Here is a 26,488-nt window from a genome sequence, read left to right as displayed (position 1 = left end):
TTTATTTAACCAGGTAGGCTAGTTGAGAACAAGTTCTCATTTGCAACTGCGACCTGGACAAGATAAAGCATAGCAGTGTGAACAGACAACAAAGTTACACATGGAGGAAGTAAACAATTAACAAGTCAATAACACAGTAGAAAAAAAGGGGAGTCTATATACATTGTGTGCAAAAGGCATGAGGAGGTAGGCGAATAATTACAATTTTGCAGGTTAATAACACTGGAGTGATAAATGATCAGATGGTCATGTTGTGACGGCCCTGAATTATTTTGAGCCGTCTGTGCTTCTCCTTCCAATAGGGTGCTTTCCCTTTAATTCCCAATTAAATAGCCAGCATCAGCTGCGCAAAAGTGGGGTTTTTTGATGGAGACGTGACTGAGGATGTGTTCCCGAAGCTTCTCTATTCCGGTTGTTTTGTTGCTGTTAAACATGTGTTTTGTAGCCTGAGAGAGTTTACCCAGGATCGGATCCACTCTTTGCGTCCGTGGACTACTCCTCTCTATTCTTCGTGGCCTTTCTCCGCTGGAGATCTGTTGGCGGATTGGATTGTCTGACTGACCGACTGACTACCACCTTTTTTGTATACGGTATTTCATTTGTTTTGATATGATGTATACGGTGATGATTTATGTAGTTAGATGTAGTTGAGGAATTAGTAAGAGCAGATACGCTTTAAAGTTCTGTGGTAAAATTGTTATATTGATTGTATGATTTAATACTGGGTTTACGCTACACGGAATGAACGGACAAACATTGCGTGACAAAAGTCACTTGAGTTCACTGAACTCCTTTACCGGGCTGGACTCTTTTTAGGCCCGAGGTACAGGACATTTCTGGAGGAACCAGAACTCATTGTGTTATATTATTATGTGTGTGTAATCCATTGATGTTGCTAATACAACCCACGCAAAAGAATAGTTGTTTTTGAAGTTCTTTTCAATGTTTTAAGGGTTTATGAAAAGTTGATTTCCCTTCTGACGTTTACATAAGTCCTTTGTAATGGTGTAGACTTGACGGACCAGATGGGACTCATTCCCTCCCAAACTAAAAGGAGAAACCAATGTTTTCTCTGGTAGGCACAACCTACCTGGCACCCCTATAAAAAATAACCTCAAGTCAAAACCGTTACATAAAAAATGGCACCCCAGATGGGACAGCTCAACATTGAGAACTAACCAAAGCAAATATTTTGTGTGGAATTAAAAGAATGGATTCACCCCAAGATAATGTGCTCATCCATTTCATACCTGTCAATGGGAATACACAGGGCCATTCTGACCATCAAGCTGACAACACAAATCATAATGGGAATGGAGATAATGGAGTTGATTTGGGCCAGAGCCCTGGGAATCTGAATGCTCGGTCTGGACCACAGGCCACAGGAGGTCTAACCAGTTACTCACTTATTGACATGGATCTGTGTGAAAGTACTGAGCCAGCCCTCCATCTGACACCCAACCTTCCTCCATTGTCTGGTTTATCTCCAGAGGTTGTAGTTTTACAACTTCAAGGTGACATCCTTGATATTCGTCGGACTCAACAACATCTCCAAACTCTTATCCACGATAAATTCAAATGTCTGAGGGAAGAGCAACAACAGAGTGCCATGGAATTCAGAAACTCACTGAGCACTCTAACCCACACGCTGACAGAGCTCAGTGAGAGTGGAAGATGGGAAATTACTGGTGCCATGGACAGGCAGTTTGACTACCAACGAAACCAACTCACTGCCACTCTCCAATGGCGCCTGCAACATCATCACACTGAGGTCCTCAAGGACGTTAATTCTGTTTTTTCTCCCATGGTTAACACTGTAGACCACTTGCAAACAGAGCTCTCTAATTGTGTTAAAATGTTGGATGACGTGTCTGTGGACATGGCCTCCATTAAGCACAACTCCTTACACAGAGTTTCTCTAGTGTCCACTTCTGTTCAGACCACTGAGGGCCAAGCTGGTACCTCTGAAGAGCCAAGACAAGGCCATGCTACAGCCACCCCTTGCAGGATGCAATCCACCATGCATCCTGGTGTTCATTTTCATTGTCCGATAACGCCCTTCCCTCTACTTCCTCAATCCCTCCTAGCTCGTTTGTTCATGGTGAATTGAGTAGACGTCATGTGGGGGCGATGCCCATTAAATTGGAATTTCCCACCTTTGGGAAAAAAAGATGACAGTCCTGATCCGCTAATGTACCTAGAAAGATGTCGTGACTTTCTTGCCCTCAATCCCCTGGCTGACGAAGAACTCCTTGCCACATTGAGGAATGTGTTGCATGGGACAGCTCGAGACTGGTGGGATGTGGCACGTCTCACCACTACCTCCTGGGCTGACTTTGAGGCCAAGTTTTCCTCTGCATTTCTGTCTGAGGACTACACAGATGAGTTGGCAGACAGAGTCAAGAATCGAGTACAAAGAGAGAAAGAGAGTATCCGTGACTTTGCATACGGTTACCACTCCCTGTGCAGAAGGTGGAAACCTGGCATTGAGGAGGAAGAGGTCATTAAATTGATTTTGAAGAACATCAACCCACTACTAGCCAGTCAACTCCGAGAACGAGTCACCACTGTCGATGGACTGGTTCGCTTGGGACAGCAGTTTGAGAAGGACAGAGAATGCCAACAGCAATATGACCAAAGAAAGAAACAGACACCCAAACCGTTACCCAAGACAGACCATCAACAACAGCCAGAGTCTCAAGCCATGACCCCTCTCATGTTCTGTTGGAGATGTAGCCAAAAGGGACATTCTTCAGCTACATGTCCAAGACCGTATCAAGAAAACCCTTCCAGAAACCACAAATCACAACAGGCCAACACGCCTAACTCTCTTCGCAGGAATGACCATCCTTCTCTGGGTGCTTTAACCAGAGCTGAAATCCCAAGAGTCACTGCCTACGCCCCCCCATCGACATCCCCTTCCTTTCAGTTCATACCGCACCAACTGGTGTTACCCCTTTCCATAGGCCCATGGACAGGAAGAGCCATCCTGGACACCGGGTCATCCTACACACTGCTCAATGAGAAACTGTGGAAGGAGGTTAAAGGTCCACAATACAACTTGAAGCCGTGGACTGAAGGTCCACTCTATCTGGCTGATGGTGAGGCTAAACGACCACTTGGATGGAGTGAGGTAGAGTTCCGCCTGTGTAACCGCTCCTATATGATTCCTTCGGTTATCCTACAAACCAAGAACCTTGCTTTTCCTGTCGTGTTGGGAATTGATTTCATGTACTTCAGTGGTGTCCAGATTGATATCGCACACAATTGCTACTGGTTTCCATACAATCCGAGCAAGAAGCATTTCTTCCAATCAGAAGCTACGAAGTTACATGATTGGGGTTCAAATGTGGCAGTCTTCTCTGCCGTTGCTCCGTTACCACTAACCCTTGATAATCCTTCTGACGATCTCCTTTTACAGGCTGTAAGAAGAGCTCAGCTGGAACATCCAGAGGAGTTAAGGCTGTTGGAACAGCTGCAGAATAATGCTGATGTATGTACTTCAAGGCTAGGACGCACCGGGCTCCTGAAGCACAAAATATTCCTTACACAGGAAATGCCGATCAAGCAAAAGCCATATCGTTTGTCCCCAGCGAAGCTAATCATCCAAAAGGGACTCATTAATGATATGTTAACACAAGATATAATAGAACGTTCCTCCTCTCCTTGGGCTGCTCCTGTTGTCCTCATCCCAAAAAAGACTGGTGGTCTTAGATTTTGTGTGGACTATAGGAAGACCAACAATGTTTCCCAGACTGATGCCTATCCTTTTCCTACCATCCACGAGATCCTGGAGTCATTGTCTGGCGCTGTTGTGTTCACTACCCTTGACCTCAATAGTGGTTATTGGCAAGTTGAGATGGACCAGGAAAGCAAGGACAAGACTGCTTTTGTCTGTGCTGAGGGCTTGTTTTCCTTTAAGGTGATGCCTTTTGGATTAAAGAATGCACCTGCCACTTTCCAAAGACTGATGGAGATTGCGTTAGGTGAGCTCAAAGGGAAGATCTGTTTCGTCTACCTGGACGATATAATTATCTACTCCCAGAACAGAGAACAACACTTTCAAGATCTTCAAGCAGTGTTGGACAAGCTAAGAGAAGCTGGTCTGACCGTGAATATGAAGAAGAGCAACTTCTGCCAAACTTCCCTGAAGTTCCTTGGCCATATTGTGTCTTTCGACGGCATTCATGTGGATCCTGAAAAGACCAAGGCGGTACAAGATTTTCCTGTGCCAACCACACTCAAGGCCCTTCAACGGTTCCTTGGGATGGCTAGATGGTACCATCGGTTTGTGTCGAACTTCTCCCAGGTGGCAGAACCCCTCAACGCGTTGAAGCGAAAAGGAGTGAAATTCCTATGGACGGCAGAGTGCCAGACATCCTTTGAAACCCTGAAACGACACCTCGTCACACCTCCCATTTTAGGTCATCCCAACTTTGATTCCCCTTTTGTTGTTTACACTTATGCAAGTGATGTTGGACTTGGTGCTGTCCTAGTCCAACAGACTGGACTTGGCACTGAAGAAGTGCTAGCGTTCGCCAGTCGGACATTGACTGGAGCAGAACGGAACTACTCCACAACCGAGCAAGAGTGCCTTGCAGTTGTCTGGGCTTTGGAAAAGTGGAGGTACTACCTGGAGGGAAGACACTTCACTGTGGTCACTGACCATTCCTCCCTTGTGTGGGTGTTCAAGACCAACAAACCAAGCACCAGACTCATAAGATGGGCTCTACGGTTGCAAGAGTTCACCTTTGCAGTAGAATACAGGAAAGGAAAATACAACACTGTTCCAGATGCCTTATCCAGGGCTCCTGCTTGTGATAACGGTGGCCCTCATTTTACATGTGCTACTGTCCTGTCAAGCAGTCGAGACTCGCCCAAAACAGACTTTCCCATCTCTGATGAGACCATATGGAAAGCCCAACAGGATGATCCAGAAGTACAGGCTTTGTACCAGACTATCCTGGAAGATGGAGAAAAGATGGTCAATCCTACCACAAAGCTGACCATCATGGAAGACAAAGTCTACCGTGTTGTACAACTACCTCACAGAACCCTCTACCAATTGTACATACCTGAAACTCTACGCCTACAACTGCTTCAACATTTCCATGAAGACCCATTAGCTGGTCATTTGGGCAGGTTCAAAACCTACAAGCGGTTGCAAGCGTTACTGTACTGGCCACATCTGAGCATGGATGTGAAGTCACACATCCGAAACTGTCAGGTTTGTCAAATGTACAAACCAGAAGGTAGAAAGCCTGCTGGCAAGTTGCAGCAAACGGTGGTTACCCGACCTTGGGAAATGCTAGGAGTGGATTTGATGGGTCCATTTCCTAGAAGCTCCAATCAGAATGTGTACATGCTTGTGTTTGTTGATTATTATTCAAAGTGGGTGGAACTCTTTTCCCTGCGTCAGGCCACAGCAAGGACCGTCTCTAACATCCTTACGAAAGAGATCCTGACTCGCTGGGGAGTGCCTGATTACATCCTGTCTGATTGAGGTTCCCAATTTGTCTCTGATCTCTTTGAGGAGACCTGCCAAAGATGGAACCTGAGACAGAAGTTGACCACGGCCTATCACCCACAGACCAATCTCACTGAGAGAGTAAATCGAACCTTGAAGACAATGATTGCTTCCTATGTAGGGACCCAGCACAAACACTGGGACAAGCACCTTCACGAGTTTCGATTTGCCCTCAATTCTGCTGTGCAAGAGTCCACTGGAGTCACACCTGCAGAGCTGAACCTAAGTCGTCCCCTCCGAGGACCCTTGGATATGGTGCTACAGCCCCAGCAGCTTACTCCAGGTATGACCAGGTAGTCCATCTCCATGACTTGAGAGCTCTTGTCTCAAAGAACATGATCCAGGCTCGACTCAAGCAGAAGAGAAATTATGATAAGAACAGACGAGACATGCAGTTTCAGCTTCGTGATTGGGTGTGGCTTCGCTCTCATCCTTACTCGAAAGCTGAACAATTCTTCTCTGCCAAGCTCGCTCCTAAATGGCAAGGGCATATAGGATTGTGGAGCAGATGGGCCCTTTGAACTACCGAGTGGTGAAAGAGGACACAGGTGAAGATATGCGCGTTGTCCATGTCTCACGCCTTAAGGCCTGTTACCCCTCGGCTGAGGAATTGGAGGCGATTGAGCGCCGCAAGATCTTGGATATCTTTGAAGAGGAAAGTGAGGAGACTTTTCTCGGATTCCCAGACCCAGAAGTCTCACACCTTAAGGCCTGTGACCCCTCAGCTGAGGAGCGTGAGCTCCAAAAAGTCATGAAAATGTTTGTAGAGGAAAGTGATGAGGAGACCTTTCTCGGTTTCCCCGAACAAGATGTGCCTTCCAGGGCAATGGTTGGCTTTTTCCAGGGGAGGGGGTGTGTGACGGCCCTGAATTATTTTGAGCCGTCTCAGTGCTTCTCCTTCCAATAGGGTGCTTTCCCTTTAATTCCCAATTAAATAGCCAGCATCAGCTGCGCAAAAGTGGGGTTTTTTGATGGAGACGTGACTGAGGATGTGTTCCCGAAGCTTCTCTATTCCGGTTGTTTTGTTGCTGTTAAACATGTGTTTTGTAGCCTGAGAGAGTTTACCCAGGATCGGATCCACTCTTTGCGTCCGTGGACTACTCCTCTCTATTCTTCGTGGCCTTTCTCCGCTGGAGATCTGTTGGCGGATTGGATTGTCTGACTGACCGACTGACTACCACCTTTTTTGTATACGGTATTTCATTTGTTTTGATATGATGTATACGGTGATGATTTATGTAGTTAGATGTAGTTGAGGAATTAGTAAGAGCAGATACGCTTTAAAGTTCTGTGGTAAAATTGTTATATTGATTGTATGATTTAATACTGGGTTTACGCTACACGGAATGAACGGACAAACATTGCGTGACAAAAGTCACTTGAGTTCACTGAACTCCTTTACCGGGCTGGACTCTTTTTAGGCCCGAGGTACAGGACATTTCTGGAGGAACCAGAACTCATTGTGTTATATTATTATGTGTGTGTAATCCATTGATGTTGCTAATACAACCCACGCAAAAGAATAGTTGTTTTTGAAGTTCTTTTCAATGTTTTAAGGGTTTATGAAAAGTTGATTTCCCTTCTGACGTTTACATAAGTCCTTTGTAATGGTGTAGACTTGACGGACCAGATGGGACTCATTCCCTCCCAAACTAAAAGGAGAAACCAATGTTTTCTCTGGTAGGCACAACCTACCTGGCACCCCTATAAAAAATAACCTCAAGTCAAAACCGTTACATAAAAAATGGCACCCCAGATGGGACAGCTCAACATTGAGAACTAACCAAAGCAAATATTTTGTGTGGAATTAAAAGAATGGATTCACCCCAAGATAATGTGCTCATCCATTTCATACCTGTCAATGGGAATACACAGGGCCATTCTGACCATCAAGCTGACAACACAAATCATAATGGGAATGGAGATAATGGAGTTGATTTGGGCCAGAGCCCTGGGAATCTGAATGCTCGGTCTGGACCACAGGCCACAGGAGGTCTAACCAGTTACTCACTTATTGACATGGATCTGTGTGAAAGTACTGAGCCAGCCCTCCATCTGACACCCAACCTTCCTCCATTGTCTGGTTTATCTCCAGAGGTTGTAGTTTTACAACTTCAAGGTGACATCCTTGATATTCGTCGGACTCAACAACATCTCCAAACTCTTATCCACGATAAATTCAAATGTCTGAGGGAAGAGCAACAACAGAGTGCCATGGAATTCAGAAACTCACTGAGCACTCTAACCCACACGCTGACAGAGCTCAGTGAGAGTGGAAGATGGGAAATTACTGGTGCCATGGACAGGCAGTTTGACTACCAACGAAACCAACTCACTGCCACTCTCCAATGGCGCCTGCAACATCATCACACTGAGGTCCTCAAGGACGTTAATTCTGTTTTTTCTCCCATGGTTAACACTGTAGACCACTTGCAAACAGAGCTCTCTAATTGTGTTAAAATGTTGGATGACGTGTCTGTGGACATGGCCTCCATTAAGCACAACTCCTTACACAGAGTTTCTCTAGTGTCCACTTCTGTTCAGACCACTGAGGGCCAAGCTGGTACCTCTGAAGAGCCAAGACAAGGCCATGCTACAGCCACCCCTTGCAGGATGCAATCCACCATGCATCCTGGTGTTCATTTTCATTGTCCGATAACGCCCTTCCCTCTACTTCCTCAATCCCTCCTAGCTCGTTTGTTCATGGTGAATTGAGTAGACGTCATGTGGGGGCGATGCCCATTAAATTGCAATTTCCCACCTTTGGGAAAAAAAGATGACAGTCCTGATCCGCTAATGTACCTAGAAAGATGTCGTGACTTTCTTGCCCTCAATCCCCTGGCTGACGAAGAACTCCTTGCCACATTGAGGAATGTGTTGCATGGGACAGCTCGAGACTGGTGGGATGTGGCACATCTCACCACTACCTCCTGGGCTGACTTTGAGGCCAAGTTTTCCTCTGCATTTCTGTCTGAGGACTACACAGATGAGTTGGCAGACAGAGTCAAGAATCGAGTACAAAGAGAGAAAGAGAGTATCCGTGACTTTGCATACGGTTACCACTCCCTGTGCAGAAGGTGGAAACCTGGCATTGAGGAGGAAGAGGTCATTAAATTGATTTTGAAGAACATCAACCCACTACTAGCCAGTCAACTCCGAGAACGAGTCACCACTGTCGATGGACTGGTTCGCTTGGGACAGCAGTTTGAGAAGGACAGAGAATGCCAACAGCAATATGACCAAAGAAAGAAACAGACACCCAAACCGTTACCCAAGACAGACCATCAACAACAGCCAGAGTCTCAAGCCATGACCCCTCTCATGTTCTGTTGGAGATGTAGCCAAAAGGGACATTCTTCAGCTACATGTCCAAGACCGTATCAAGAAAACCCTTCCAGAAACCACAAATCACAACAGGCCAACACGCCTAACTCTCTTCGCAGGAATGACCATCCTTCTCTGGGTGCTTTAACCAGAGCTGAAATCCCAAGAGTCACTGCCTACGCCCCCCCATCGACATCCCCTTCCTTTCAGTTCATACCGCACCAACTGGTGTTACCCCTTTCCATAGGCCCATGGACAGGAAGAGCCATCCTGGACACCGGGTCATCCTACACACTGCTCAATGAGAAACTGTGGAAGGAGGTTAAAGGTCCACAATACAACTTGAAGCCGTGGACTGAAGGTCCACTCTATCTGGCTGATGGTGAGGCTAAACGACCACTTGGATGGAGTGAGGTAGAGTTCCGCCTGTGTAACCGCTCCTATATGATTCCTTCGGTTATCCTACAAACCAAGAACCTTGCTTTTCCTGTCGTGTTGGGAATTGATTTCATGTACTTCAGTGGTGTCCAGATTGATATCGCACACAATTGCTACTGGTTTCCATACAATCCGAGCAAGAAGCATTTCTTCCAATCAGAAGCTACGAAGTTACATGATTGGGGTTCAAATGTGGCAGTCTTCTCTGCCGTTGCTCCGTTACCACTAACCCTTGATAATCCTTCTGACGATCTCCTTTTACAGGCTGTAAGAAGAGCTCAGCTGGAACATCCAGAGGAGTTAAGGCTGTTGGAACAGCTGCAGAATAATGCTGATGTATGTACTTCAAGGCTAGGACGCACCGGGCTCCTGAAGCACAAAATATTCCTTACACAGGAAATGCCGATCAAGCAAAAGCCATATCGTTTGTCCCCAGCGAAGCTAATCATCCAAAAGGGACTCATTAATGATATGTTAACACAAGATATAATAGAACGTTCCTCCTCTCCTTGGGCTGCTCCTGTTGTCCTCATCCCAAAAAAGACTGGTGGTCTTAGATTTTGTGTGGACTATAGGAAGACCAACAATGTTTCCCAGACTGATGCCTATCCTTTTCCTACCATCCACGAGATCCTGGAGTCATTGTCTGGCGCTGTTGTGTTCACTACCCTTGACCTCAATAGTGGTTATTGGCAAGTTGAGATGGACCAGGAAAGCAAGGACAAGACTGCTTTTGTCTGTGCTGAGGGCTTGTTTTCCTTTAAGGTGATGCCTTTTGGATTAAAGAATGCACCTGCCACTTTCCAAAGACTGATGGAGATTGCGTTAGGTGAGCTCAAAGGGAAGATCTGTTTCGTCTACCTGGACGATATAATTATCTACTCCCAGAACAGAGAACAACACTTTCAAGATCTTCAAGCAGTGTTGGACAAGCTAAGAGAAGCTGGTCTGACCGTGAATATGAAGAAGAGCAACTTCTGCCAAACTTCCCTGAAGTTCCTTGGCCATATTGTGTCTTTCGACGGCATTCATGTGGATCCTGAAAAGACCAAGGCGGTACAAGATTTTCCTGTGCCAACCACACTCAAGGCCCTTCAACGGTTCCTTGGGATGGCTAGATGGTACCATCGGTTTGTGTCGAACTTCTCCCAGGTGGCAGAACCCCTCAACGCGTTGAAGCGAAAAGGAGTGAAATTCCTATGGACGGCAGAGTGCCAGACATCCTTTGAAACCCTGAAACGACACCTCGTCACACCTCCCATTTTAGGTCATCCCAACTTTGATTCCCCTTTTGTTGTTTACACTTATGCAAGTGATGTTGGACTTGGTGCTGTCCTAGTCCAACAGACTGGACTTGGCACTGAAGAAGTGCTAGCGTTCGCCAGTCGGACATTGAATGGAGCAGAACGGAACTACTCCACAACCGAGCAAGAGTGCCTTGCAGTTGTCTGGGCTTTGGAAAAGTGGAGGTACTACCTGGAGGGAAGACACTTCACTGTGGTCACTGACCATTCCTCCCTTGTGTGGGTGTTCAAGACCAACAAACCAAGCACCAGACTCATAAGATGGGCTCTACGGTTGCAAGAGTTCACCTTTGCAGTAGAATACAGGAAAGGAAAATACAACACTGTTCCAGATGCCTTATCCAGGGCTCCTGCTTGTGATAACGGTGGCCCTCATTTTACATGTGCTACTGTCCTGTCAAGCAGTCGAGACTCGCCCAAAACAGACTTTCCCATCTCTGATGAGACCATATGGAAAGCCCAACAGGATGATCCAGAAGTACAGGCTTTGTACCAGACTATCCTGGAAGATGGAGAAAAGATGGTCAATCCTACCACAAAGCTGACCATCATGGAAGACAAAGTCTACCGTGTTGTACAACTACCTCACAGAACCCTCTACCAATTGTACATACCTGAAACTCTACGCCTACAACTGCTTCAACATTTCCATGAAGACCCATTAGCTGGTCATTTGGGCAGGTTCAAAACCTACAAGCGGTTGCAAGCGTTACTGTACTGGCCACATCTGAGCATGGATGTGAAGTCACACATCCGAAACTGTCAGGTTTGTCAAATGTACAAACCAGAAGGTAGAAAGCCTGCTGGCAAGTTGCAGCAAACGGTGGTTACCCGACCTTGGGAAATGCTAGGAGTGGATTTGATGGGTCCATTTCCTAGAAGCTCCAATCAGAATGTGTACATGCTTGTGTTTGTTGATTATTATTCAAAGTGGGTGGAACTCTTTTCCCTGCGTCAGGCCACAGCAAGGACCGTCTCTAACATCCTTACGAAAGAGATCCTGACTCGCTGGGGAGTGCCTGATTACATCCTGTCTGATTGAGGTTCCCAATTTGTCTCTGATCTCTTTGAGGAGACCTGCCAAAGATGGAACCTGAGACAGAAGTTGACCACGGCCTATCACCCACAGACCAATCTCACTGAGAGAGTAAATCGAACCTTGAAGACAATGATTGCTTCCTATGTAGGGACCCAGCACAAACACTGGGACAAGCACCTTCACGAGTTTCGATTTGCCCTCAATTCTGCTGTGCAAGAGTCCACTGGAGTCACACCTGCAGAGCTGAACCTAAGTCGTCCCCTCCGAGGACCCTTGGATATGGTGCTACAGCCCCAGCAGCTTACTCCAGGTATGACCAGGTAGTCCATCTCCATGACTTGAGAGCTCTTGTCTCAAAGAACATGATCCAGGCTCGACTCAAGCAGAAGAGAAATTATGATAAGAACAGACGAGACATGCAGTTTCAGCTTCGTGATTGGGTGTGGCTTCGCTCTCATCCTTACTCGAAAGCTGAACAATTCTTCTCTGCCAAGCTCGCTCCTAAATGGCAAGGACCATATAGGATTGTGGAGCAGATGGGCCCTTTGAACTACCGAGTGGTGAAAGAGGACACAGGTGAAGATATGCGCGTTGTCCATGTCTCACGCCTTAAGGCCTGTTACCCCTCGGCTGAGGAATTGGAGGCGATTGAGCGCCGCAAGATCTTGGATATCTTTGAAGAGGAAAGTGAGGAGACTTTTCTCGGATTCCCAGACCCAGAAGTCTCACACCTTAAGGCCTGTGACCCCTCAGCTGAGGAGCGTGAGCTCCAAAAAGTCATGAAAATGTTTGTAGAGGAAAGTGATGAGGAGACCTTTCTCGGTTTCCCCGAACAAGATGTGCCTTCCAGGGCAATGGTTGGCTTTTTCCAGGGGAGGGGGTGTGTGACGGCCCTGAATTATTTTGAGCCGTCTCAGTGCTTCTCCTTCCAATAGGGTGCTTTCCCTTTAATTCCCAATTAAATAGCCAGCATCAGCTGCGCAAAAGTGGGGTTTTTTGATGGAGACGTGACTGAGGATGTGTTCCCGAAGCTTCTCTATTCCGGTTGTTTTGTTGCTGTTAAACATGTGTTTTGTAGCCTGAGAGAGTTTACCCAGGATCGGATCCACTCTTTGCGTCCGTGGACTACTCCTCTCTATTCTTCGTGGCCTTTCTCCGCTGGAGATCTGTTGGCGGATTGGATTGTCTGACTGACCGACTGACTACCACCTTTTTTGTATACGGTATTTCATTTGTTTTGATATGATGTATACGGTGATGATTTATGTAGTTAGATGTAGTTGAGGAATTAGTAAGAGCAGATACGCTTTAAAGTTCTGTGGTAAAATTGTTATATTGATTGTATGATTTAATACTGGGTTTACGCTACACGGAATGAACGGACAAACATTGCGTGACAAAAGTCACTTGAGTTCACTGAACTCCTTTACCGGGCTGGACTCTTTTTAGGCCCGAGGTACAGGACATTTCTGGAGGAACCAGAACTCATTGTGTTATATTATTATGTGTGTGTAATCCATTGATGTTGCTAATACAACCCACGCAAAAGAATAGTTGTTTTTGAAGTTCTTTTCAATGTTTTAAGGGTTTATGAAAAGTTGATTTCCCTTCTGACGTTTACATAAGTCCTTTGTAATGGTGTAGACTTGACGGACCAGATGGGACTCATTCCCTCCCAAACTAAAAGGAGAAACCAATGTTTTCTCTGGTAGGCACAACCTACCTGGCACCCCTATAAAAAATAACCTCAAGTCAAAACCGTTACAATGTACAGGTAGAGATATTGGTGTGCAAAAGAGCAGAAAAGTAAATAAATAAAAACAGTATGGGGATGAGGTAGGTAAAAATGGGTGGGCTATTTACCGATAGACTATGTACAGCTGCAGCGATCGGTTAACTGCTCAGATAGCAGATGTTTGAAGTTGGTGAGGGAGATAAAAGTCTCCAACTTCAACGATTTTTGCAATTCGTTCCAGTCACAGGCAGCAGAGAACTGGAACGAAAGGCGACCGAATGAGGTGTTGGCTTTAGGGATGATCAGTGAGATACACCTGCTGGAGCGCGTGCTGCGGATGGGTGTTGCCATCGTGACCAGTGAACTGAGATAAGGCGGAGCTTTACCTAGCATGGACTTGTAGATGACCTGGAGCCAGTGGGTCTGGCGACGAATATGTAGCGAGGGCCAGCCGACTAGAGCATACAAGTTGCAGTGGTGGGTGGTATAAGGTGCTTTAGTGACAAAACGGATGGCACTGTGATAAACTGCATCCAGTTTGCTGAGTAGAGTGTTGGAAGCAATTTTGTAGATGACATCGCCGAAGTCGAGGATCGGTAGGATAGTCAGTTTTACTAGGGTATGTTTGGCGGCGTGAGTGAAGAAAGCTTTGTTGCGGAATAGAAAGCCGATTCTTGATTTGATTTTCAATTGGAGATGTTTGATATGAGTCTGGAAGGAGAGTTTGCAGTCTAGCCAGACACCTAGGTACTTGTAGATGTCCACATATTCAAGGTCGGAACCATCCAGGGTAGTGATGCTGATCAGGCGTGCGGGTGCCGGCAGCGAACGTTTGAAAAGCATGCATTTGGTTTTACTAGCGTTTAAGAGCAGTTGGAGGCCACGGAAGGAGTGTTGTATGGCATTGAAGCTCGTTTGGAGGTTAGATTGCACAGTGTCCAAGGACGGGCCGGAAGTATATAGAATGGTGTCGTCTGCGTAGAGGTGGATCAGGGAATCGCCCGCAGCAAGAGCAACATCATTGATATATACAGAGAAAAGAGTCGGCCCGAGGATTGAACCCTGTGGTACCCCCATAGACTGCCAGAGGACCGGACAGCATGCCCTCCGATTTGACACACTGAACTCTGTCTGCAAAGTAATTGGTGAACCAGGCAAGGCAGTCATCCGAAAAACCGAGGCTACTGAGTATGCCGAAAAGAATATGGTGATTGACAGAGTCGAAAGCCTTGGCAAGGTCGATGAAGACGGCTGCACAGTACTGTCTTTTATCGATGGCGGTTATGATATCGTTTAGTACCTTGAGCGTGGCTGAGGTGCACCCGTGACCGGCTCGGAAACCAGATTGCACAGCGGAGAAGGTACGGTGGGATTCGAGATGGTCAGTGACCTGTTTGCTGACTTGGCTTTCGAAGACCTTAGATAGACCTATATCCATCCTGCCCTGCCTGTAACAGTTTGGGTCCAGGGTGTCTCCCCTTTGAAGAGGGGGATGACTGCGGCAGCTTTCCAATCATTGGGGATCTCAGACGATATGAAAGAGAGGTTGAACAGGCTGGTAATAGGGGTTGCGACAATGGCGGTGGATAGTTTCAGAAATAGAGGGTCCAGATTGTCAAGCCCAGCTGATTTGTACGGATCCAGGTTTTGCAGCTCTTTCAGAACATCTGCTATCTGGATTTGGGTAAAGGAGAACCTGGAGAGGCTTGGGCGAGTAGCTGCGGGGGGGGGGGGGGGGGGGGGGGAGCTGTTGGCTGAGGTTGGAGTAGCCAGGCGGAAGGCATGGCCAGCTGTTGAGAAATGCTTGTTGAAGTTTTCGATAATCATGGATTTATCGGTGGTGACCGTGTTACTTACTTAGTGCAGTGGGCAGCCGGGAGGAGGTGCTCTTGTTCTCCATGGACTTCACAGTGTTTCACAACTTTTTGGAGTTGGAGCTACAGGATGCAAACTTCTGCCTGAAGAAGCTGGCCTTAGCTTTCCTGACTGACTGTGTGTATTGGTTCCTGACTTCCCTGAACAGTTGCATATCGCGGGGACTATTCGATGTTATTGCAGTCCGCCACAGGATATTTTTGTGCTGGTCGAGGGCAGTCAGGTCTGGAGTGAACCAAGGGCTGTATCTGTTCTTAGTTCTGCATTTTTTGAACGGAGCATGCTTATCTAAAATGGTGAGGAAGTTACTTTTAAAGAATGACCAGGCATCCTCAACTGATGGGATGAGGTCAATGTCCTTCCAGGATACCCGGGCCAGGTCGATTAGAAAGGCCTGCTCACAGAAGTGTTTTAGGGAGCGTTTGACAGTGATGAGGAGTGGTCGTTTGACCGTGGCTCCGTAGCGGATACAGGCAATGAGGCAGTGATCGCTGAGATCCTGGTTGAAGACTGCGGAGGTGTATTTGGAGGGCCAGTTGGTCAGGATGACGTCTATGAGGGTGCCCTTATTTACAGATTTAAGGTTGTACCTGGTGGGTTCCTTGATGATTTGTGTGAGATTGAGTGCATCTAGCTTAGATTGTAGGACTGCCGAGGTGTTAAGCATATCCCAGTTTAGGTCACCTAACAGAACAAACTCTGAAGCTAGATGGGGGGCGATCAATTCACAAATGGTGTCCAGGGCACAGCTGGGAGCTGAGTGGGGTCGGTAGCAGGCGGCAACAGTGAGAGACTTATTTCTGGAGAGAGTAATTTTCAAAATTAGTAGTTCGAACTGTTTGGGTATGGACCTGGAAAGTATGACATTACTTTGCAGGCTATCTCTGCAGTAAACTGCAACTCCTCCCCCTTTGGCAGTTCAATCTTGACGGAAAATGTTATAGTTGGGTATGGAAATCTCAGAATTTTTGGTGGCCTTCCTGAGCCAGGATTCAGACACGGCGAGGACATCAGCGTCCCCTGCAGGGACATGCAGGGCCTGGGTTTACCTCCACATCACCCGCGGAACAGAGGAGGAGTAGAATGAGGGTGCGGCTAAAGGCTATCAAAACTGGTCGCCTAGAGCGTTGGGGACAGAGAATAAAAGAACCAGATTTCTGGGCATGGTAGAATATATTCAGGGCATAATGTGCCGACAGTGGTATGGTGGGGTGCGGGTACAGCGGAGGTAAGCCCAGGCACTGGGTGATGATGAGAGAGGTTGTATCTCTGGACATGCTGGTTGTAATGGGTGAGGTCACCGCATGTGTGGGAGGTGGGACAAAGGAGGTATCAGGGGTATGAAGAGTGGAACTAGGGGCTCCGTTGTAAACTAAGACAATGATAACTAACCTGAACAACAGTATACAAGGCATATTGACATTTGAGAGAGACATACAGCGAGGCATACAGTAGTCACAGGTGTTGAATTGGGAGAGCTAGCTAAAACAGTAGCTAAAACAGTAGGTGAGACAACAGCTAATCAGCTAGCACAACAACAGCAGGTAAAATGGCGTTGACTAGGCAGGGGGCGTCGGATTAACTACACACCTGAGTGCCTAGAGCCTGAGTGCAGCTGGGGCCGACAGATAAAACATAAACAAGCAGAATGGAGTACCGTGATTAATGGACAGTCCAGCATGCATCAGCTATGTAGCCAAGTGATCAGTGTCCAGGGGGCAGCGGTGGATGGGGCAGGGAAGCTGGACTGGCGAGTATTATCCAGGTAAGGTAAAAGCCGCTAGCAGTGGCTAACAATGACTAAATAGCTTGTAGCTAGTTAGCTTCTGGAGGTTCTTGAGTGTGTTCTAAAATTTTTAAATAATAGCGATTCCGTATCACATTGGGTGAGTCAGGTTACCGGAAGGTATAAACAAATAAAAAAATTGAAAAGAGATTGAAAGTAAATATGGGTCCAGTGAGTGTTTGGGATGCGGCGATTCAGACGGTTAGCAGGCCTGTGCTAACAAGCTAACAGTTAGCAGGCCGGGGCTAAACAAGGTAGCAGTTAGCGGACCGGGGCTAAACAAGGTAGCAGTTAGCGGACCGGGGCTAAACAAGGTAGCAGTTAGCGGACCAGGGCTAAACAAGCAAGCTGTTAGCAGGCCTAATTAGCAAGCAAGGAGATAGCAAAGGCTAGAAAGTTAGCCTTTGGGGGGGCGTCGCGATGGGGTGAGTCTGTTTATGCCTCTTCATGCGGTGACATCGATAGACCGGTCGTGGGTCCGGATATTGTAGCCCAGGAGTATGCTTCGGTGGTAGCACAGGAGCTCTGGCCGGGCTAGCTTCAAGCTAAGTGGGTGGCAACGCTAGCCAGGAGTAATCATCCGGGGTTGCGGTTAGCTATTTAGCTAGTTGTGAAGATCCAGCTGAAGATTTACCTTTTACGGTGGGAATCCGGGGATAAAAAAAATATAGGTCCGTTATGCTCTGGTTAGAGTTGCGTTGTTCGAGCTTTCCGAGCTAAAGGTTAGCTGAAGACCGCTAGCAATGGTTTGCTGACTGATCCCTGGTAGTTAGCTGGCTAGATTCAGTTGAGGGGTCTGGATCTGGATCCGAAGTAAAAATAAGTACTTTAGAAAAAAATAGCTACATTGGGTGAGGCGGGTTGCAGGAGAGTATTTAGAAGTTGAGGTTCAGGCAGGAAATAGGGAAAAGGCATCGTTAGTGAGGCAGGGAAAAACTATCATACACGGGAGAATTAAATTACGGAAAACACAGCGCTCCAAAATAGAACTGTGTCACAAAGCAAACAAAACCTCACAGTGATGGGGTGCAAAGAACTTAACTAAATAGTGTGTGATAATGACATACAGGCGTGTGAACAGGTGATCAGAATTCAGGTGATTGGGATCTGGAGAGTGAGCTGCATTCAGGGGATCTATGTGTTTGAGAGTGTGAGCTGGAAAGTGACCTGTGTTCAGGGGATCTATGTGTTTGAGAGTGTGAGCTGGAAAGTGACCTGTGTTCAGGGGATCTACGTGTTTGAGAGTGTGAGTTGGAAGCAGACATTACAACTGGAGTTCAAAGGAATGGGTAGAAAATTACAACTGACAACACCCCTGATAGTATAGACAACACTACGCCGATAACGCTTAGAGAGGATGGGCGGTATTACCTGAGCGGGGCTCGGTCGGTCTCAGTTAATATCTTAAAGCAGCCTTGAAATGTGTAGTTCTAAACTTAGGGAAAGAGCTGGTTAGGGAATAAGTGGCAATAAGGAATATGTTGGACACTCCACCACTACACTGCTTAAACCTATCCAGATCCCTCATATCTGTAAACATTAGGGATATGTACGTCGGAAGTTTACATACACTTAGGTTGGAGTCATTAAAACTAGTTTTTCAACCACTCCACAAATTTCTTGTTAACAAACTATAGTTTTAGCAAGTCAGTTAGGACATCTACTTTGTGCATGACTGTTACGGTTTTCTTGCGGTGAAGGAGAGGAGGACCAAAATGCAGCGTGGTAATTTTGATACATGTTTAATAAATGAATAAACAAATAAACACAAACGATACAAAACAAGAACCGTAACGTGAAAACCTAAACAGCCTATCTGGTGCAAACAAACACAGAGACAGGAACAATCACCCACGAAACACTCAAAGAATATGGCTGCCTAAATATGGTTCCCAATCAGAGACAACGATAAACACCTGCCTCTGATTGAGAACCACTTCAGGCAACCATAGACTTTTCCAGATAACCCCACTATACCACAATCCCAATACCTACAAAAACCCCAAGACAAAACACACCACATAATTAACCCATGTCACACCCTGGCCTAACCAAAATAATAAAGAAAACACAACATACTAAGACCAGGGCGTGACAATGACACAAGTATTTTTTCCAACAATTGTTTACAGACAGATTATTTCACTTATAATTCACTGTAACACAATGCCAGTGGGTCAGAAGTTGCATACACAAAGTTGACTGTGCCTTTAAACAGCTTGGAAAATTCCAGAAAATGATGTCATGGCTTTAGAATCTTCTGATATAAACATTTGAGTAATTTGGAGGTGTACCTGTCGATGTATTTCAAGGCCTACCTTCAAACTCAGTGCTTCTTTGCTTGACATCATGGAAAATCAAGAGAAATCAGCCAAGACCTCAGACAAATAAAGGTGTAGACTTCTACAAGTCTGGTTCATCATTGGGAGCAATTTCCAAACACTTGAAGGTACCATGTTCATCTGTACAAACAATAGTACACAAGTATAAACACCATGGGACCACGCAGCCGTCATACCACTCAGGATGGAGACGCGTTCTGTCTCCTAGAGATGAACGTACTTGTTGCAAAAAGTGCAAAATCAATCCCAGAACAACAGCAAAGGACCTTGTGAAGATGCTAGATGAAACAGGTACAAATGCATCTATATCCACAGTAAAACGAGCCCTATATGGATATAACCTTAAAGGCCACTCAGCAAGGAAGAAGCCACTGCTCCAAAACCGCCATTAAAAAAGCCAGACTACAGTTTGCAACTGCATATGGGGACAAGATCGTACTTTTTGGTGAAATGTCCTCTGGTCTGATGAAACAAAAATAGAACTCTTTAATGACCATCATTATGTTTGGAGGAAAAAGGGGGAGTCTTGCATGCCAAAGAACACCATCCCAACCGTGAAGCACAGGGGTGGCAGCATTATATTGTGGGGGTGCTTTGCTGCAGGAAGGACTGGTGCACTTCACAAAATTGATGGCATCATGAGGAAAGGAAAATTATGTGGATATATTGAAGCATCATATCAAGACATCAGTCAGGAAGTTAAAGCTTGGTCGCAAATGGGTCTTCCAAATGCACATTGACACCAAGCATACTTCCAAAGTTGTGGCAAAATGGCTCAAGGACAACAAAGTCAAAGTATTGGAGTGGTCATCAAAGATCTCAATCGTATACACTTTTTTGTGGGCAGATCTGAAAATGTGTGTGTGAGCAAGGAGGCCTACAAACGTGACTCAATTACACCAGCTCTGTCAGGAGGAATGGGCCAAAATTCACCCAACTTATTGTGGGAAGCTTGTGGAAGGATTCCCAAAACGTTTGAACCAAGTTAAACAATTTAAAGGCGATGCTACCAAATACTAATTGAGTGTATTTAAACTTCTGACACACTGGGAATGTGATGAAAGAAATAAAAGCTGAAATAAATCCTTCTATCTGCTTTTATTGTGACATTTCACATTCTTAAAATAAAGTGGTGATACTGGCTGACCTAAGACAGGGCATTTCTACTAGGATTAAATGTCAGGAATTTAAATGTATTTGGCTAAGTTGTATGTAAACTTTCGATTTCAACTGTATACATGAAGGGATGTGTGAAGATTTATCTTATACCCACAGCATTTGATGAGTGTAAGTGAGCGTGTTTGTTTGCATGTGTGTAGTGTACATGCAAACACATTCTTTGTGTGGTAGCTGTATCTGATTATGTTCCACTGTTGCAGGAATGTGTGAGTGAATACGTGCTTTTCTAAGAATGTGTGTTTGTTTCTCTCTCTTTCTCTTTGTGTGTGAGAATGTTTGTGTATGTGTGGGTCTCTCTTTCAAATAATTTAAATGGGGCTTTATTGGCATGGGAAATCTTTCTCTCTACTGTGCCTTGAGGAAGGTAACTTGCTGTAGAAATTATTGTTGATAAATAATGTATTGGATCAGTGGAGCAATGCAGTTTGTGGCAACCTTTGTGCCGCTGGCCTGCACTTCACTCAGTTGTGCATTCATTTTCCCTTCTCCAGAGATCTTATACGGTACTCCCAAGCCCCCAGCCGAGCCCAGTCCGGCGGCCCCTCCACTGAATGTGAGTGAGGTGCTGCTTCCCGGAGCCCGGCCCAGCATCAAGGGCAAGTGGAAGAGGAACCAGTCGGTCAGAAACATGCAGCAGCAAGCCAGCCTGGAGCCGCCCGAGGAAGAGGAGGAAAGCAGCCCCCCCGTGGTCAATGGGAACGGGGTGGCCATCACACCAGGTGAGCGGTCGTGCAGTGTTGGTGTGTGTATGGGGGAGGGGAGCGGGGAGAAGTTGTGTGTGGCCCTGCGCAGGATCACTCTCTGGGATTACTGTCTGTATGGAATAATGTCTCTAGCCCTTTCAAATTTTACCGGGATAAATAACTGCGAGAAACCGCTATATTATAACCAATGATTTATATGAACAGCATGACATTAAATGATATATGCAGTAGCTAAATCTGGCCTCTCACGGCCTTGTCTGCTCTGCTATTATAAGGGCATAAGGCGAGACCCATATGCAGACACAGGAGGCAGATGGTTGAGCTCCGATATTTATTATAACAAGGGGTATGCAAAAGGCAGGTAAGGTACAGACAAGAGTTCATAAACCAGGTCAGGGTCCAAACAGTACAAGGCGTTAGACAGGTCTCGAGGTCAGGACAGGCAGGGGTTCAGTAACCAGGTCCGAGGTCAAACAGTAAAGGGCGTTAGGCAGGCTCGAGGTCAGGGCAGGAAGAATGGTCAGGCTGGCGGATTCGGTGTCAGGACAGGCAAGGGTCAAAACCAGGAGGACTAGGAAAAATAGGAGCTAGGAGAAATGATGAGCGACACTTGGAGGGGGTGGCGACAAACACAAGGACAGGTGAAACAGATCAGGTCGTGACAGCTATCAGCATTATCAATCATTAACGCTTAGTGTGTGTCTGAGTGTGTGCGCTATCGTATTTACTATATATTGTTTATGCATATTGTTTGTTCTGAAACTGTACATGCAACCTTGAAATGCTCCCGGGTGGTGCAGCGGTCATCTCAGTGCTTGAGGTATCACTACGGACCCTGGTTTTATTCCAGGCTGTATCACAACAGGCCGTGATTAGGAGTTGCATAGGGCGGTGCGCAATTGGCCCAGCGTCATCTGGGTTAGTGTTTGACCGGGGTAGGCTGTCATTGTGAATAAGAATTTGTTCTTAACTGACTTGCTTTGTTTACTATAAATAAATAACATGCAGTTAGTTGGCCTACGGGAACAAAACTTGGCTTCAATTTTTGAGCTACAGGTTGGTATTGTAGGCCAAGAAATGTTGGCTGTGGAGCAGAGCTTCACTAAAACAAATGCCACTGAGGCAGAATGGGGGGGAGAGTTGGCAGAAACGTGTCCTAGAACGGTGCAGTCTTACCTCAAGCCGACGCATCACTGGATGAAATTAGCAGAAATTACTGCGAGCAACGGGTTCTCCTACCATGCCATTGCAAACAGAATTGTGCTACACACAACATCTACCATATCTGCCAGACTGTTCCACCACATGCTGTGCAATGTGTGCAAACACACACATGCCTGTGTGTGTACAAGCGCATGTACATACACACACATGCACAGGGGCACACAAACGCAGAGTCACAGCCAAGCCAACACAGGGCCTATGTCCCTCAGGAGAGAGAGATGGAAAGAGAGAGAGAAATAGGAAGAGGGCATAGCAGCAGCACCCCTAATGAATTGCAATACAAATAATTACTGTATATATATATATATATATATATATATATATATATATATATATATATATATATATATATATATATACACATATACACATATACACATACATACATATACACATACATACATATACACATACATACATATACACATATACACATACATACATATATATATATATATATACACATATACACATACATACATATACACATACATACATATACACATATACACATACATACATACATACATACATACATACATACATACATACACACACACACTAAATAAATACTTGTCAGCAACCCCACCCCAAATCATCTTCTTTTAAATGAGAGATATAGAGAGACAGATGAAGACTTCAGGGGTCAAAGAATGAATGAGTCAGAGAGAGAGGTGGAGGAGGGGCTGAAAGAAGGGGCGCAACCGAGGAGGGAGATAGGGAAGGAGAGATTTGGAGATAGAGAGCGAGGCAGATGGAGAGATGGATAAAGAGACAGAGACAGGGGGAGAGAAAGGGAGAGGGATAGATGGAGAAAGAGAGCTGTGCAAGTATTAATGGAAACCATTACAGAGAGCAGTAGAGGGTCCACACATCCAGGCTGTATCACAACCGGCTGTGATTGGGAGTCCCATAGGGCGGCTCACAATTGGCCCAGCGCCATCCGGGTTTTGCCGGTGTAGGCCGCCATTGTAAATAAGAATTTGTTCTTAATGGACTTGCCTAGTTAAATAAAGGTTAAATAAACATTTTGAAAATGGAATTCAAAGAGGGAGAATATTGAGAGCAAAAGTATTGGAGAGAAGAGAAAAGAAATGAGTGGCACAGAGGGATGGAGAAATAGGTCCCAAACCCAAAAGGGATCTCCTATGGGGACAGCCGTATTACCCTCTTGGGTGTGTGTGTGTGCGCGCGTGTGCATTGCTGTTGGAACACAAATGTCCAAATACACACCCCGTGACACAAACACAGAAACAGGAGAGGGAGGTAAGAAAAGACACCTATGGGACAGAAATCTAGTGGGATCTACTATTGATTGGCTATGAGTGTGAACCCAGTGTAGCAAGAGAAACAACACTTGAGGAACAACACATACATGGATACGCATACACAGACGTATTTTCAGTTGAAGGCAAGGACAAACTATCGAGACACTGACAGCCCATCCTGTAGTTTCCTTTACAGATTTAGGATCAGCTTCCCCTCCCCCATTAGTGGGGTAAATGCAAAACGGAACCTAGATCAGCGTATATGGGAAAATTCACCCTATGCCCCATACACCCGGTCTTTGAAGCAAAGTTTTCACTCCTACCTGTTAGCAGTTGATGTTATTCTTCAATAACACAAACCCCAAAACAAATCAGGGGGAGCAAAATGTGTTTATTCAGAGAGGACAAATCATAGATGTTATGCTGGGAGGTAATGTTCATTCCACCGGTCCTCAGCTTTTCACCCCCGGACAAAGGAACAGGATGCCATTTATAATCCTCCATCATAGCCTGGGGTTGACCAATCAGAAGTCCTTGCAGTACCACTGGGCCAATGGCTAAAAAACAAGTACCCTGCTCCAGACTCAATGTTCAGAACGTAGCACACGTAGCTCTGAATTCATGAGTGACATTGCACAGATTCTAAACAGCTGTTTAACTGAAACCGAACTCCTATTTACAATTCCCTATTGACCAATAGTACTCTAGTTTTAAGTCCTCTTGTCCTCCGCGTTGTGTATTTATCTTCAAAATGTTCTTATATACCGAACAGCATATTCATAAAGTGGGCTACAGTTTTCTCTAACCCAATGTGAATACATGGATGTTAGAAGGTCTTTGTAGAGCTCTAGTGGATAACACTAACAGGAACATCATAGCGTGTGTTTAAAGACAGGTAATGTATTCTGTGTGTTCGTGTATCCCTAATCTGCTCTGTGGGACACTCAAGAGTGTGAAAGAGTCTTTGGACCACTAGAGCTGTGTTCTTCTTTGCTCAGCATTAATCCATAGGGAAGTGTTTTTCTCTAGAGGGCTCTCTATCCACCACGAAGGGGCCATTTTCAGAGTTGAGATCGTTCATCAATGCATACCTGCCTGACTATATTAGACACCTGCCAAATCTCATAACACACTGAGAGATGTTTAGCATCAACTAACCACATTGTATAATATAGCAATCTGATGCCCTACTGCACAGTTGATGACGTAGCGCACAACCATTGGTTGATGCAATGCAATGTTCGCAATGCAGTCAGCCAGGAACGCCACCAATGTCAATGCAGATCTCTGAAGTCAGCAGATCTCAAGTCAAAATCAGCCCAAAGGGACTATAGGGACTGAGGTGTATGAGAAAAGACCATACTGTATGAAGCGTTTGGATTTGTTTCTCGCTACAGAGACAAGCGAGCATGAGGACAAGAGCACAGATGGGTCGGGGGAGGTTTCTGTGGTGGAGGCCCCGACACTGCCCCCTCCCGCCACTGAGCCCCCCACAGAGGGAGAGGAGCCCCCTGAGGTGGACTCCCCCAAATCACCCCCCAAACTCCCCGAGGGGGATGAGGAGGAACTGGGACCCCTGCCTGACAACTGGGAGATGGCCTACACAGAGAAAGGAGAGGTCTACTTCATAGAGTAAGTGTGTGTTTATGTGGGGGGACGGTGACGCACGCATGCACACACACTAGCAATGGTCATCAAAATTGTTAAACTTTTTTAACAGCAATTCTAATAAAACAGTTGGACAATGGATTTTTGAATGTTACAAATACATCAGGTGTTCACTGAATTATAGCACATAAAACATTTTACTGGGTAAATAATGAATGGAGTTCAGGGAATTTGGTGGGAATTCAGGTATTTTCTTAGTGGTGGTGGCTGCATCATGCATGGCATTTCATTCAGCACAATAAGTCTTTTTGCAATATTAATTTAGTGCCTTATTGCAAACAGAATGCTTGTTTTGGAATATTTTCATTCGGTACAGGCTTCCTTGTTTACACAGTAATTTATGTTAGTATTGTGGAGTAACTACAATGTTGATGATCCATCCTCAGTTCTCTCTTATCACAGCCATAAAAACTCTGTTTTAAAATCACCATTGGCCTCATGGTGAAATCCCTGAGCGGTTTCCTTATTTTCTGGCAAAGTAGTGAGGAAGGGTGCCTGTATCTTTGTCGAAATGCAAACAGTTTCTACACCCAAGCCATAAAACTCTTGAACACCTAACCAAATGTCAAACCAGAGTATTTGCATTGCCCCCACCCTCCTATTTTACACCGATGCTACTCTCTGTTATCATCTATGCATAGTCTCTTTAATAAATCTACCTACGTGTACCTATTACCTCAACTAACCGGTGCTCCCGCACATTGACCACTGTATATAGTCTCGCTATTGTTATTTTACTGTTGCTCTTTAATTACTTGTTACTTTTATTTCTTATTTGTATTTTTTTTTTTTACTTAATTGTTGGTTAGGGGCTTGCAAGTAAGCATTTCACCTGTTGTATTTGGCACATGTGACTAATACGATTTGATTAGCAAAAAAAACTGCTTTGTCATTATGTTATGTTGTGTGTGAATTGATCAGGAGAAAAAACGATACATTTTAGAATAAGGCTGTAACAAAATGTGGAAAAAGTCAAGGGTCTGAATACTTTGCGAAGGCACTATTTAGGCTTGCAATAACAAAAGGGTTGAATTCTCGTTGACTCAAGACATGAAGCTTTTCGTTTGTAATTAAT

At 45.5% G+C, this 26,488-nt stretch overlaps 1 protein-coding gene across 7 annotated transcripts in view; it reads left to right on the top strand.

The window, feature by feature from the left end:
- LOC110501618 (membrane-associated guanylate kinase, WW and PDZ domain-containing protein 2) overlaps nt 1-26,488 on the top strand; it is a 315,743-nt gene that overhangs the window by 139,313 nt on the left and 149,942 nt on the right. For all 7 annotated transcript variants that reach the window (XM_036949610.1, XM_036949600.1, XM_036949632.1 and 4 more), the window contains exons 4-5: nt 21,041-21,268; nt 25,143-25,377. In XM_036949610.1, coding sequence (XP_036805505.1) covers nt 21,041-21,268; nt 25,143-25,377 — 463 coding nt within the window. The remainder of the gene's footprint in view (nt 1-21,040; nt 21,269-25,142; nt 25,378-26,488) is intronic.

Source organism: Oncorhynchus mykiss, chromosome 2, assembly GCF_013265735.2.
Source record: "Oncorhynchus mykiss isolate Arlee chromosome 2, USDA_OmykA_1.1, whole genome shotgun sequence".
Classification (NCBI taxonomy): domain Eukaryota; kingdom Metazoa; phylum Chordata; class Actinopteri; order Salmoniformes; family Salmonidae; genus Oncorhynchus; species Oncorhynchus mykiss.
This window is presented reverse-complemented; position numbering and strand designations above follow the sequence as displayed.